The 14,656-nt window shown below is 44.1% G+C and overlaps 1 protein-coding gene across 1 annotated transcript in view; it reads left to right on the forward strand.

Moving 5' to 3' along the window:
* The window catches only part of LOC128698585 (uncharacterized), a 75,951-nt gene extending 68,822 nt beyond the window's left edge, over positions 1-7,129 (forward strand). Inside the window, exon 4 of the mRNA XM_053790908.2 lies at positions 6,218-7,129. Coding sequence (XP_053646883.1) covers positions 6,218-6,381 — 164 coding nt within the window. The 3' untranslated portion in view covers positions 6,382-7,129. The remainder of the gene's footprint in view (positions 1-6,217) is intronic.
* Positions 7,130-14,656: the final 7,527 nt, after the last annotated feature.

The following is a 14,656-nucleotide window of genomic DNA, read 5'->3' on the forward strand; positions in this document are numbered from 1 at the left end:
GGGTCCTTATTTCCACTGGAGTCTTTATTACCACTGGGGTCCTTATTACCACTGGGGTCCTTATTACCACTGGGGTCCTTATCTCCACTGGGGTCCTTATTTTCACTGGGGTCCTTATTACCACTGGGTTCCTTATTTCCACTGGGGTCCCTATTACCACTGGGGTCCTTATTTCCACTGGGGTCCTTATTTCCACTGGGGTCCTTATTTCCACTGGGGTCCTTATTTTCACTGGGGTCCTTATTACCACTGGGGTCTTTATTTGCACTGGGGTCCTTATTACCACTGGGGTCCTTATTACCACTGGGGTCCTTATCTCCACTGGGGTCCTTATTTTCACTGGGGTCCTTATTACCACTGGGTTCCTTATTTCCACTGGGGTCCCTATTACCACTGGGGTCCTTATTTCCACTGGGGTCCTTATTTCCACTGGGGTCCTTATTTCCACTGGGGTCCTTATTTCCACTGGGGTCCTTATTTCAACTGGGGTCCTTATTTGCACTGGGGTCCTTATTACCATTGGGGTCCTTATTTCCACTGGGGTCCTTATTACCATTGGGGTCCTTATTACCATTAGGGTCCTTATTTCCACTGGGGTCCTTATTTTCATTGGGGTCTTTGGTAGATCGTGAACTACCACCTGTCTACTTCCCTGTCTACTTCCCTGTCTACTTCCCTGTCTACTTACCTGTCTACTTCCCTGTCTACTTCCCTGTCTACTTCCCTGTCTACTTCCCTGTCTACTTACCTGTCTACTTACCTGTCTACTTCCCTGTCTACTTCCCTGTCTACTTCCCTGTCTACTTCCCTGTCTACTTACCTACTAAATGTACTTCCTACTCATCTTAACATATATTGCCTAATTAAAAGTTAAAATTTTTTTTGCTAAAAAAATAATAATATTAACAATGGTTATAAATGACCATAATTTTTAAAGGGATGGACCGGTAAGCCAGCGGAAGGCGTCAGTCAGATGACCAAAAGCTCCAAAGGTGGGTCATCGAGTCAGGAAACACCTGGAGGTTACCTGGATTACCTGGAGGTTATTCCGGGGATCAACGCCCCCGCGGCCCGGTCCATGGCCAGGCCTCCCGATGGATCAGGGCCTGATCAACTAGGCTGTTTCCTGACGAACATTACCTGGCCTAACCTAAAAAAAAATTAAGCCATTATTATACATGAGAAAATCTCTAAACCCGTTAGGGTAATACAGTGAATGAGGGTTAGTCGTATTTGATTCAAGTGATGGTTGTCTCCGGTTCCCTGGATCAAAAGCCCTTCCCTAGTGTCTGTTCTTCGCCTTTAAAACAAGATAATTAACATATACCAGCTAAGGCTGAACGTCAAGTAAGCTTTAGCTAAACCTGGGGATATTCACAAGCTATTTCTGAACTAAGCTTTCGGAGCTGTGTTCTCCACAGTCGGAGAGAGGAAGGTAGTGAAGCGTAGAGCATCCCGGGTACTGCCCTGGCTGGCTGGCTGGCTAGCAGGCTGGGAGTGTTCCTGACTGGCTGACTAGCTTACTGGCCGGCTGGGTAGTTGGCTGGGAGTGTTCTTGACTGGCTGGCTAGCAGGCTGGGAGTGTTCCTGTCTGGCTGGCTAGCTTGCTGGCCGGCTGGGTAGTTGGCTGGGAGTGTTCTTGACTGGCTGGCTAGCAGGCTGGGAGTGTTCCTGACTGGCTGGCTAGCTTGCTGGCCGGCTGGGTAGTTGGCTGGGAGTGTTCTTGACTGGCTGGCTAGCAGGCTGGGAGTGTTCTTGACTGGCTGGCTAGCAGGCTGGGAGTGTTCCTGACTGGCTGGCTAGCTTGCTGGCCGGCTGGGTAGTTGGCTGGGAGTGCTCTTGACTGGCTGGCTAGCAGGCTGGGAGTGTTCCTGACTGGCTGGCTAGCTTGCTGGCCGGCTGGGTAGTTGGCTGGGAGTGTTCTTGACTGGCTAGCTTGCTTGCTGGTAGTGTTCATGACTGGCTGGGTAGTTGGCTGGGAATGTTCCTGATTCCTGGGTAGATGGCTGGCTGGGAGTGTTCCTGACTGGCTAGCTGGCTGGGTGTGTTCCTGACTGGCTAGCTGGCTGGGTAATTGGCTGGGTGTGTTCCTGACTGGCTAGCTTGCTGGCTGGCTGGGAGTGTTCCTGACTGGCTGACTGGCAGGGTAGATGACTGGGAGTGTTCCTGACTGGCTACCTTGCTGGGTAGTTGACTGGCTGGGTAGCTGGCTGGGAGTGTTCGTGACTGGCTAGCTTGCTGGGTAGTTGACTAGCTGGGTACCTGGCTGGGAGTGTTCCTGACTGGCTAGCTTGCTGGGTAGCTGGCTGACTGGAAGTATCCATGACTGGTTGGTTGGCTGGCTGGCTGGTTATGAGGCTAGCTGACTGACAGGCTGGTTGGCTGTCTGAGAGGATGGCTAGCTGACTGTCTGGGTAGCGGGCTAGTTGGCTGGGATGGTGACTGGCAGGCTGGGTAGCTGGCTGAATGGTCATGCTCCAGTGATGATACAGGGCTTGCTATATTCCTATGATGGTGGTGGTGGTTGGGGCAGGGGTTGTGGTAGTGTGGTGGTTGTTGGTGCTGGTCGTGATGGTGGTTGCTATGCAGTTATTATTGTTGTCGGCGGTATTAGTAGTGGCGAATATGTCTATTGGCATATTTATCAAATATCTATCGTATAACTAGCCTCGTGGTGGTGGTGGTAGTTGAGGTGATGATGGTGTTAATTGTGGTAGCTGAAGGTTAGGCTAGTAGTGGTGGTTTGTAAGGGGTGTAGTTGTGCTGGTAGAAGGAAAGGTAGGGTGGTAGGGGTGGTATTGATGACTGATGGTAGTGGTGATAATGGAAGTGATGGTGGTAGTGGTGATGGTAGCGGTGGTGGTGATGTTGGTAGTGATGGTGGTAGTGATGGAAGCGGTGGTGATAATGGTAATAATGATGGTAGTGGTTATGGAAGCGGTGGTGGTAGCGCTGGTGGTGATGCTGGTAGTGATGATGGTAGTGGTGATAGTGGTGATGGTAGCGGTGGTTGTGATGGTAATGATGGTAGTAGTTATGGTAGCGGTGGTGGTGGTCGTGTTGTTTATGGCAGTGGTGGTGATGTTGGTAGTGGCGGTAGTGATGGTGGTAGAGATGGTAGTGACTGTGGCGGTGGTAGTACTTCTTACTACCACTCCCCTCTCCCCCCCAACTACCCACTTCAGCTTGTGGAAAACAGAGAATTCTTGGGCAGTGTCCATAAATTACATGGCTGGCTGAGTGGGCACTGGGGTGAGATGGAGCACACACACACACACACACACACACACACACACACACACACACACACACACACACACACACACACACACACGAGTACAATTAGGTTAGTACACACACAGGGGGCCAGGAGCTGTGAATCGACCCATGCAACCACAGTTAGGCGAGTATACACACACACACACACACACACACACACACACACTCAACCACAATTAGGTGAGTACACACGCACACACACACACAGGGGCCAGGAGCTGTGAATCGACCCATCTTATTCCTTATCCTCATATCAGACATAAACAGAGATATACACCACAGCACCGTATCATCCTTTGCGGATGATACTAGGATCTGCATGAGGCTGTCATCTGCTGAGGACGCGGTTAACCTCCAAGAAGATATAAACAAAGTTTTCCAGTGGGCAACGGTAAACAATATGATGTTCAATGAGGACAAATTCCAACTACTCCGTTATGGAAAACTGGAGGAGATAATAACTAGAACAGAGTATACTACTGACTCCGGCCATACAATAGAGCGGAAAAATAATGTAAGGGACCTGGGAGTAGTAATGTCTGAGGATCTCACTTTCAAGGATCACAACAGTGCCACGATCGCACGTGCAAAGAAAATGATAGGATGGATAATGAGAACTTTCAAAACGAGAGATGCCAAGCCCATGATGATCCTTTTCAAATCACTTGTTCTCTCTAGGCTGGAATACTGCTGTACATTAACATCTCCATTCAAACCAGGTGCAATCGTAGATCTGGAGAGTGTACAGAGATCCTTTACTGCACGTATAAGTTCTGTCAAGAACCTTAACTACTGGGAACGCTTGGAAGCACTTGACTTGTACTCGTTGGAAAGCAGGAGGGAAAGATATATATCATAATCTACACTTGGAAAATCTTGGAAGGAATGGTCCTAAATCTGCACACAGAAATCACTCCCTACGAAAGTAAAAGACTGGGCAGGCGATGCAAAATGCCCCCAATAAAAAGTAGGGGCGCCATTGGTACACTAAGAGAAAACACCATAAGTGTCCGGGGCCCAAAACTGTTCAGCAGCCTCCCATCAAGCATTAGGGGAATTACCAATAAACCCCTGGCTGCCTTCAAGAGAGAGCTGGACAGATACCTAAAGTCAGTGCCGGATCAGCCGGGCTGTGGCTCGTACGTTGGACTGAGTGCAGTCAGCAGTAACAGCCTAGTTGATCAGGCCCTGATCCATCGGGAGGCCTGGTCATGGACCGGGCCGCGGGGGCGTTGATCCCCGGAATAACCTCCAGGTAACCTCCAGATGCAACCACAATTAGGTGAGTACACACACACTCAACCACAATTAGGCGAGCACACACACACACACACACACACACACACACACACACACACACACACACACACACACACACAGGGGCCAGGAGCTGTGAATCAACCCATGTAACCACAATTAGGTGAGTACACACACACACACACACGGGGGCCAGGAGCTGTGAATCGACCCATGCAACCACAATTAGGCGAGTACACACCCACAACCACAAATAGGTGTGTGTGTGTCAGGGGCCCGAGACTGTTCAACTGCCTCCCAGCACACATAAGGGGGATTACCAACAGACCCCTGGCAGTCTTCAAGCTGGCACTGGACAAGCACCTAAAGTCAGTTCCGGATCAGCCGGGCTGTGGCTCGTATGTTGGTTTGCGTGCAGCCAGCAGCAACAGCCTGGTTGATCAGGCTCTGATCCACCAAGAGGCCTGGTCTCAGACCGGGCCGCGGGGGCGTTGACCCCCGGAACTCTCTCCAGGTAAACTCCAGGTAAACACACGCACACATATCCGGACCGGGAGCCGTGAATCGACCCCTGCAACCTCAACTTGGTGAGTACACACACACACATACATACATACACCACACATATAACAGGCCAAGTGTCTATCGACAAGTGCCTTTGATAACTAGTACCTACTACTACTACTACACACGACAGTGGAGTAGTTACCTGGAGTTTACTTGGAGAGGATTTCGGGGGTCAACGCCCCCGCGGCCCGGTCTGAGACCAGTAGAGGCAAAAATCCATCCATACATACACAGCTTTAAGAGGAGGTACGATAAGGTTATAGAAGTAAAGGAGTGAATTAACCCAGTCGTTTCCAGCGAAGAGGCTCGGCCAACAGCCAAGACCTGACCCCCTGTAACCACATATAAGCTAGTACATACAGGCAAGTACACACGGTTGAGTACGCCAATAAACTATCACAACGGCCCCATAAATTGGCTAATTACGAATACATAAACTAGGCAACGAAAATTGAAGATACGTATTTAATCTTACCTTATAAAGAAAACGAAATCTACGTGATTACGTCTTGAGATGGGAAACTAAAAAATAAAAAACTCAGCGTTGTTCAGTCATGGGTTTGAAGATGGTTCTAAGGGAGTTATTGTTCAGTTCAGTTGACGATGACCTTTAAGTGTTCTGTGTTCACTCATTAGTTTATATTGGAGATATCTGATGAGTGACTAAAGGTTCAGGATTGTTGCTGCTACAGCTGCGTCTCCTGTTGCTGTCGTTGCTACAGGTGCGCTGCTGATGTTGCTACAGCTGCGTCTACTGCTGCTGTTGTTGCCATAGCTGCATCTGCTGTTGCTACAGTTGCGTCTGCTGTTACTGCTACAACTGCGTCTCTCGTTGCTGTTGTTGCCACAGCTGCACCTGCTGCTGCTGTTATTGCTACTGTTTTTCTGTTGTCGCTGTTGTTACTACTGCTTTTATGTTGGTGCTACTTCTGTTTTTGTTCTTGCCACAGCCACTTTTGCTCTGGCTACTGTGAGATACAAACTTCTCAATGCATATAAACTTTATTATCTTATTGCAAAGCAAATTAGCTTTGCAAATATCATCGTTACAATGTTATTTAATGCACTTTCATGAGGGCCAAAGCCTAATTTCCGTTTTTTTCTTTGACTGCAGATCTGCCCCTGGAGCCTCGGGAGATACACGGAGGTAATATAAGGGAACTAGTGAGACACCTCCTGGCTTCCTCCAACCCAGCCTCCCTGCCTCCAGCACGCATCGAGAACGCCAGGACTCTGCCCACCTTCATCCAGAAGCTTGGAAAAGCGAGGCGGTGCTAACTAAAGAATACTAGCCTGGGAAACTTCCAACCAGGCGCCTGGACTTCAGTTCGCGCACGGAATGAACGAAAGTGACCCATGGGAAGAAGGGCAAATCATCCTCGAACATTGCTGTGGTGATCCTGTGGATAGTGTGGAAAGCGTAGCTGGGGTAAACCAGCCCGTGCTCAACCACTGAACTGGTTAGCTAACAAAGACCTCTGTCAGGAGGCGCGTCCTGTTTCCTGACTTAAGATTATCTATTGAAAAAACTAGACACTTCCAGGGTACTGAACTGAAAAGACAGATGAAAAGAAATTCAGTTTTCGTGCGAGTTCTTGTCTCAAGTTTAAATGTTGAATGGATGTGTTTTTGAAAGATACTTGTAACATATCAAGACAGAGTGGCGATTCAAAAACAGAAACCAGAATGCCTTTCCTGTTGTCAAACAGGCAAACAGGGCATTAATTTCAAGTCTGAAATACTGAAAAAATGGGAATCGGTGAGTCTGGAAGAATTTAAGTGAATTTAAACAGGTTATCCCTATCGTGTTATGGCAAACTCGGTTGTACTGTCGTCAAGACCAAGTTGCCTTAATTGCATTCTTCAAAGGGGGTGCCTTGTTGCTGGTGCAGGACTCTTGATCGAAGGAACTGGAGCTACTCTACCCTTTAGGGTAATAACAAATGGTTATAACTATGGTCATAATTTTTAAAGGGGTGGAGGGGTAAGCCAGCGGAAGGCCTCGGTCAGATGACCAAAAGCTCCAACGGCGGGTCATCATCTGACTAAGACCCGCGTCAGGAAACACTTGTTCTTTTTCCTGACGGACCTTACCTAATAATAATAACAATAACAATAATAATACCGTTGGAAGAGGTGAATTTGATTCTCGTGTAAAGATCTGTGCTATAATTTGATTAAATTCGTGGGGAAGCGCTAAACTTGTATGGGAGGGATGGTGGCGGGGTAACTGGGTTGCATCCGAGGGAGTGGACTAGAGTTCCAACTCTCTGGATCAAGAGCCCCACACCAACATCAGATCCTCATTATCCCACACAGCTTAACTGCAAATCAGAAAGCAAGTTTTTCTATAGAAAGGACAAAAAAAGAAGAAAGGCATCAGGCTTTTATCGTGACAACGTTTCGCTCTCGAGTTTCGTAATGCTCCACACAGCGTCTCGTTATATTTGAGGCTTGATATTTGCCCTCTGAAGAGATTTGCTTTGTCAAGGTTTTCTGTACCTGTTTCTTTTCCTGCATGTTGGCAACATCCCTTTGTATCCCTGGAAAAAGCTTGGAAATGACAAGATAAAATGTGCTGGAAGAGGATAAAGCGGACGGTAGAAAACCAAACAAGAAAAGGTTACCTTCCAAGAGATGTTTTGTGAAGATAAGAGAGCGAGGACCCTGAACCCAGAGACTCAGTGACTGGCGGACAGGTAGTCTCTTCTGGACATTGTGGGCGACTGCGGACACTATGTGATTATTCGAGGATACTGTCAACCCAGTGTGTGTGGTCACCTTTTGTATGTGGCTTTGTAACATCGTTGGCAACTTAAGGACATCCAGGGACATTTAAGGGGATATTCTTTGATCGTTTCGGTGGCGTCGATAAAGAAATCTGAAGACAGCATAACCAGACACAACGTTGCTCACATCCGACATTATGGCGAAATCTCAGGGCAGTATTTTAGCGATATCGGGGACAATGAAGCATATCATGAAATGCCATAACATCCGTATTTACCAGGAATATGGCAAATAACCTCAAATACTGTCAACTGATAGTTGATACCTAGGAGTTTAGTCGGCTGATGCTAGTCGCATCATGAGAAAGAAAATGACGCCAGTGAAAATGTCACAGTGCTTGGCTTTCTTGGGATTTCCTGGGTTAGTAAAGCATCGGGATTACAAATGAATCTTCGACGTGATACACTATATAAAACATTGATATTTTATAAGCTTTGTGTGTACTCACCTAATTGTGGTTGCAGGGGTCGAGACTCAGCTCCTGGCCTGTGTGTGTGTGTGTGTGTGTGTGTGTGTGTGTGTGTGTGTGTGTGTGTGTGTGTGTGTGTGCGTGTGTATCCCTTGATAAGCCTGTGGCTAGGGGATACTATATTATAAAAAAAGGCAGTTGTGTGGTAGCTCCAGGTAATCCTCAGAGACGCTTCAGTGAGGGCTTGCATGGTTCGGTGACCCCATGTGCATCACGGGGAGAAAGTACCCTGCTGGTGACTGCTTACCACACCTGCTCGACCACTGTGATACTGCTTACCACACCTGCTCGACCACTGTGATATCGCTTGCCACACCGTACCGACATTGCCATTATTAAATTTATCAAATTCATGGAAGAACACTAAACCAATGCACGGCTCATATAGAGCGTGGAGGAATGGGGAACAACGAGATTCGACCTATAGAAGGGGCGGTCATATTCCTTGTATATAAATCCGTCATGAACATCAAAGAACCTTCATGGATAGCAACTGCCACATCAGAAACGGGTTAAATACAAGGATGGTACATAGTGTTTTTTTTTGAAAAAAAAAAGCCTATGAATATTACACGGAGTGATAACAAGAGCAACGGAGGTGCCATTAGCAGTAACAGAAGCACCACCAGCAACAGAAGTAGCCACAACAGCAACGGACACAGCGGAAGAAAACTAGCAACTCAAATAACGACCGCAACAGTAGAAACATATGTCAGAAGGAGCAACAGAGAAAAGCACCTTTAGTAGAACACAACAGTCAACCACCTGCCCCAACCCTCCTGTTACCGTGACCTCTGTTTCTTCTTCCTTTAACAATAAACAAAGAAGACAAAAGCCCTAGTGACGCGCGCACAATTGTTCTCAAAGTCTATCTGCAAAAAAAAAAAAAAAAAGAGAGAGAGAGATTGGAAACAATAGATGTGTTAATTTTGTTTGCCATTCATATGGGGGCCATTATTTTTTCACGATAAAAAAAGGTGAGCATATGTCCGTTCTCTGTACTGTTGCAACGTCTGTTCTCTAATCTTGAGAACCTCTGAAGAGTCCTGTAGAATGTCCTAATGTACATTCAGATGTCCGAAATGTGAATGACTTCGAGTTCACTGCAGAGTCGAGTCGAGTTATGAATGTTGTTACTGTGAAGGCATGATGACATTACGTTTTCTGTTTACAAAACTAAATTTGTGGTCAACTATTTTAAAAAATTTAAGTGACTAATGGTAAACTAGTTTATAATATAACTATGAGCCATGAACTGAAGCTCTTGCAAACTGCAATATGAAAAATAAAGCACGAAAAGTGAAATGTGCCTTGCTGAACTACGTTATCCAATACGTCATTATCCACTAGGATAAAATGACATTCCATCATCATATAAACTGGATTTATTATGCTGTTTGGATAAGGACAGTTTATTATTATCCAAGAAAGTAAACGACCACTATCTGCAGTGGATATCATTGTTCATAGCATAAAGAGGAAAAAGAGCCTTACTTATTTCTATGGTGTCCATAGTGTGACCCGGAAGATAAAAGACTTTTCTCATTACATAACCCGGAATCATTCCCAGGTCTGTGATAAACCTCATCTTAGATATGACAGTCTGTCATGTTAAACGTGTGCTCACCTCCGTAAGATATTCAAGGAGGTTGTTCAGTGTTTGTTCATGTGAACAATTGAGTGTGTGGGTAACTTCAGTGTAGGGTAATATTCTTGTTCAGCATCGTTCCAGCTAGTGGAACAAACCGTTCACTGTTGGACTACTCTATATGTCTATTGTAAATTGTTCATTAAGCTTCTAGAGCCGAGGTATGACAGTCTGTTGCCTATCTGTGATAGGCTATATTGTGATAGTGCCTATCTGCGATAGCCAATTTAACTGGATTCATGGAGAAACGGTAAATACTTCGAGGTGGTACAACGCCAGGGGGAATGATGTTTGACCCAAGGGAGGAGTGACTCCAATTCCTTGGATTAAGAGTCCTTCCCGAATATCAATGCTCTCCCCTGGAAGGGTATCCATAGCAGTTTTGCCAAAGCTTTCCTGGCCTGTTTAATTTTCTTTTTTTTTCAACGTGAATGTATGTACTTATTGTCTACTAAAAGAATAGTGTAGTTTCCCCTCTTTGTGTAATACAATTACGTACTTATGTCTGCCTTAATAAATTTATTATCTTGCCAAGCGTGACCTGATTATACAACAGACAGGTCCGTAAGTCAATAAATGTATTGATCATTCACGAGACTGAACAGAACTTGAAGCCTACCGAGTAACAGGACGTTTTCTGTTGTGGGTTTTAGTCATATAACGACCCACATCTGGAGTTTCTGGTCATCTGACCGAAGCCTTCAGCTGGCTTACTGTTCAACCAATTTAAAAATTATGATTATGATTGTACCCATTAAGAGTCCTTCACTGTATGTCAATCAGGCTGTGCTTATATCCCTGAAATATAACACAGACCTGGTCTGTCAAATCCACACTAGCATATACTGGAAGCCACCGATAGGAATAAGACCCATCGTAGGATGAACAGTCTAGTTGATCCTACGTGGGCTGTCGACTACAAGTCGATTAGGACATGATGTATGCTATACCCTAGGTAATACGCAATTTTGAATGTATATACACCTCTAGGTGTATATACACCAGGGTATATACACCTCTAGGTGTATATACACCAGGGTATATACACCTCTTGGTGTATATACACCAGGGTATATACACCTCTTGGTGTATATACACCAGGGTATATACACCTCTTGGTGTATATACACCAGGGTATATACACCTCTTGGTGTATATACACCAGGGTATATACACCTCTTGGTGTATATACACCAGGGTATATACACCTCTTGGTGTATATACACCAGGGTATATACACCTCTTGGTGTATATACACCAGGGTATATACACCACTTGGTGTATATACACCAGGGTATATACACCTCTTGGTGTATATACACCAGGGTATATACACCTCTTGGTGTATATACACCAGGGTATATACACCTCTAGGTGTAAATACACCAGGGTATATAAACCTCTTGGTGTATATACACCAGGGTATATACACCTCTTGGTGTATATACACCAGGGTATATACACCTCTAGGTGTAAATACACCAGGGTATATAAACCTCTTGGTGTATATACACCAGGGTATATACACCTCTAGGTGTAAATACACCAGGGTATATAAACCTCTTGGTGTATATACACCAGGGTATATACACCTCTTGGTGTATATACACCAGGGTATATACACCTCTTGGTGTATATACACCAAGGTATATACACCTCTTGGTGTATATACACCAGGGTATATACACCTCTTGGTGTATATACACCAAGGTATATACACCTCTTGGTGTATATACACCAGGGTATATACACCTCTTGGTGTATATACCCTGATACAAGGGCATTTACAGAAAGGTGCAAGAGGAGGCATCTGCTTCGTGCATTCAACAAAACTGCCATTTCTAACAAAAGAATAGCAACAGCACCTACGATAGGCTTTTGTTGGATATCTATATCTTGTCAGCGTGACAGATACCCTTCTACAGACTGACATTTAGAATTTTATCTGAGGACTGACATTTACCCTTTATCCTAGTTTTTTTTTTTCTTTAAGCGATTTTTCCCGTCCAACAAGAGTACATTTTCCTTCCTTACCCTTTTGAAAACAATTCTTTGAGCGCCCATACAGTCTCATACACACCTCTTGGTGTATATGCTGGAATATACCAAGCATTGTATATACCATGACGAGACTTACCCTTCCTCCCTTCCCGTCTGGCATTAACTAACAGTTAAGTTGGTCTGTGATTGGCTGATGTATTGCATGTTGACATTTGTTGTAGAGGTTAAGTGGAGAAGCTGGTCCATGATTGGTCAATGATTGACCAATCATGATCAGTCATTGGTAACTGTTGGGTTCAACCAGTGATTATGGGGAAGACAAACTACAGAATAAACTGTTATCGAGACGTTTCGCTCTTTGTAGGGTTTTATCAGCTAGCCTGGGCGGGTATACCAGTGAATGTGAGTGAGAATTGGAGCCGCCTAGCGTATACGTCCTACAGTTCCTTCATTCCTATGCAAAGTAAAAGGACACAAGTGTAACTAATGTGGCATTTTATTGTGGCAACGTTTCGCTCTCCAGGAGCTTTATCAAGCCGTAACGGCTTGACAAAGCTCCTGGAGAGCGAAACGTTGCCGCAATAAAATGTCACATTAGATGCACTTGTATCCTTTTACTTTACATATTATCGGTAATTCTACGAACATTATTACTTATGTTAATACAAAGAGCGAAACGTTGTTCCAGTAACATTTTTCCAACGTGCGTATTACGCCATCTAGATACAGCTGAAACTACTCTCAAGTTTATACTTACAGAATTCAATTACAAAGGTGTAATTAAGCCCAATGTGGTCTGGTAAAGACCCACTGTGACCTCTGTAATCCTACTAAGCACTAGTAGTCAAAGGACGAGCATTGGATAAGCAGTAAACTAGCCACTCAGGCTAGTTTACTGCTAGTTTACAGGCTAGTTATGAAAACTACAGGTGATTAATGGGAATTCAAGCCTATCAACTGTGTGAGTAGTCTAGATAAAACTGTGAAATTACGTGTAAATGCTGTAAGAGTCCATCCATTAAGAGGACGTACCTTGATTCTGTGTTTTGGTTACCCATCTCATCTGATAAAAAAAATACTTGGAGATGAATGGTTCACAGAACCGACACGTTGATAAATTAGACACATGTGCAACTCTTGGGTATCTTTATTAAGGAAACGTTTCGCCACACAGTGGCTTCATCAGTCCATACACAGGAGAAACTTGAAGAACAGGAGGAGAATGAGGTAATCAGTCCCTCGATGGACTGACCACATCGACTCAAGGTTGAGGGACTGATTACCTCATTCTCCTCCTGTTCTTCAAGTTTCTCCTGTGTATGGACTGATGAAGCCACTGTGTGGCGAAACGTTTCCTTAATAAAGATACCCAAGAGTTGCACATGTGTCTAATTTATCAAAAAAATACTTCTCATTCCCCAGTCGATGGATGACCCCCTTCCCGGCACCATGACAAGTTCGAAGACAAACCTTTGGATTTGCCATTTGGGCATATGTAGGCTCCACACTGGTGCTGTGTACTCGAAAATACACTTGAGATATGCTTGGTTAATGTAATTTTAAGCATATCAACTACACGAAGGTCGTTAGAGATGCTCGTAACCTGTCCACTACGTCAAGGATACTGATCTCTTGAGCAAGGACAGAGGTAAAATAAGCGTGTATACACTGAGATACAGCTGTCAGTGTTGTTGAAAACAGTATAAAATACTTTCAAGTTGAAAATTAAGACATATGCACAACAGGTATCTTCATTGACGAAACGTTTCGCCTACACAGTAGACTTCTTCAGTTAAATATAAAGGCAGAAGCAGTAACTACACCTGCTGCCTCTAACTGGAGATGTCTACTGTGTAGGCGAAACATTTCATCAATAAAGACACCCAACCGCTGTACATGTGTGTTAATCTTCACCTCTCGGTGTATATAACCGTGACAATGTGTATAAAACCTTAAATGACTTTCCGATTATCCCAAAAAGCAGTGTATATACACTGACAGACATATACATCTGTGTACATATACCCAGTACCCCTGTATTTACAACTGTTAATAATGAAATATTTAACAAATGCAGGAAGACAAGCCGAATTGTAAAAGTTTTTAATGCATCTATATTTAAGGAATATGCTTTAAGTAGATTTTGTTAAGTAACACCTGTAAATTTACCCGTTCTTGCCATACTAATACAAAATACTACAGAAAGCAGCCATTAACGAACATATTTAAATAAGTAACCCCCTCCCTTTTTATATAAACAAAGTGATAATTGTGTTTTTTAAATGTAATATCAGAAAAAAAAGGATCTTGTAATTTAAAAACAAAATTAAATTTTTTTGTGTGTATGTATTTCATAATTTTAAGATTTTTTTTTTAGGTATTCAGTGAAGGGATAACATTTATAATTTTGGAAGACCATGTGAAGTATTTTTATATGTAAATTTAATTGTTTAATATATTTAATCTCGAAAATACTGATATATGTTGACATAAAATTAATTTGAATAATAAGAGAATGAAAAGTCTTCAGCATTAATAGATAAAAAATGTGTTTATACATTAACATAGTTTTGTATTGGGTCATCAGTATGATTTAAGAGTCGTGTCAGGATTTTTTTTTTTTTTTTAAGATCGACACCATGCCC

This window comes from Cherax quadricarinatus, chromosome 88 (assembly GCF_038502225.1).
Source record: "Cherax quadricarinatus isolate ZL_2023a chromosome 88, ASM3850222v1, whole genome shotgun sequence".
NCBI classification, from domain to species: Eukaryota; Metazoa; Arthropoda; class Malacostraca; order Decapoda; family Parastacidae; genus Cherax; species Cherax quadricarinatus.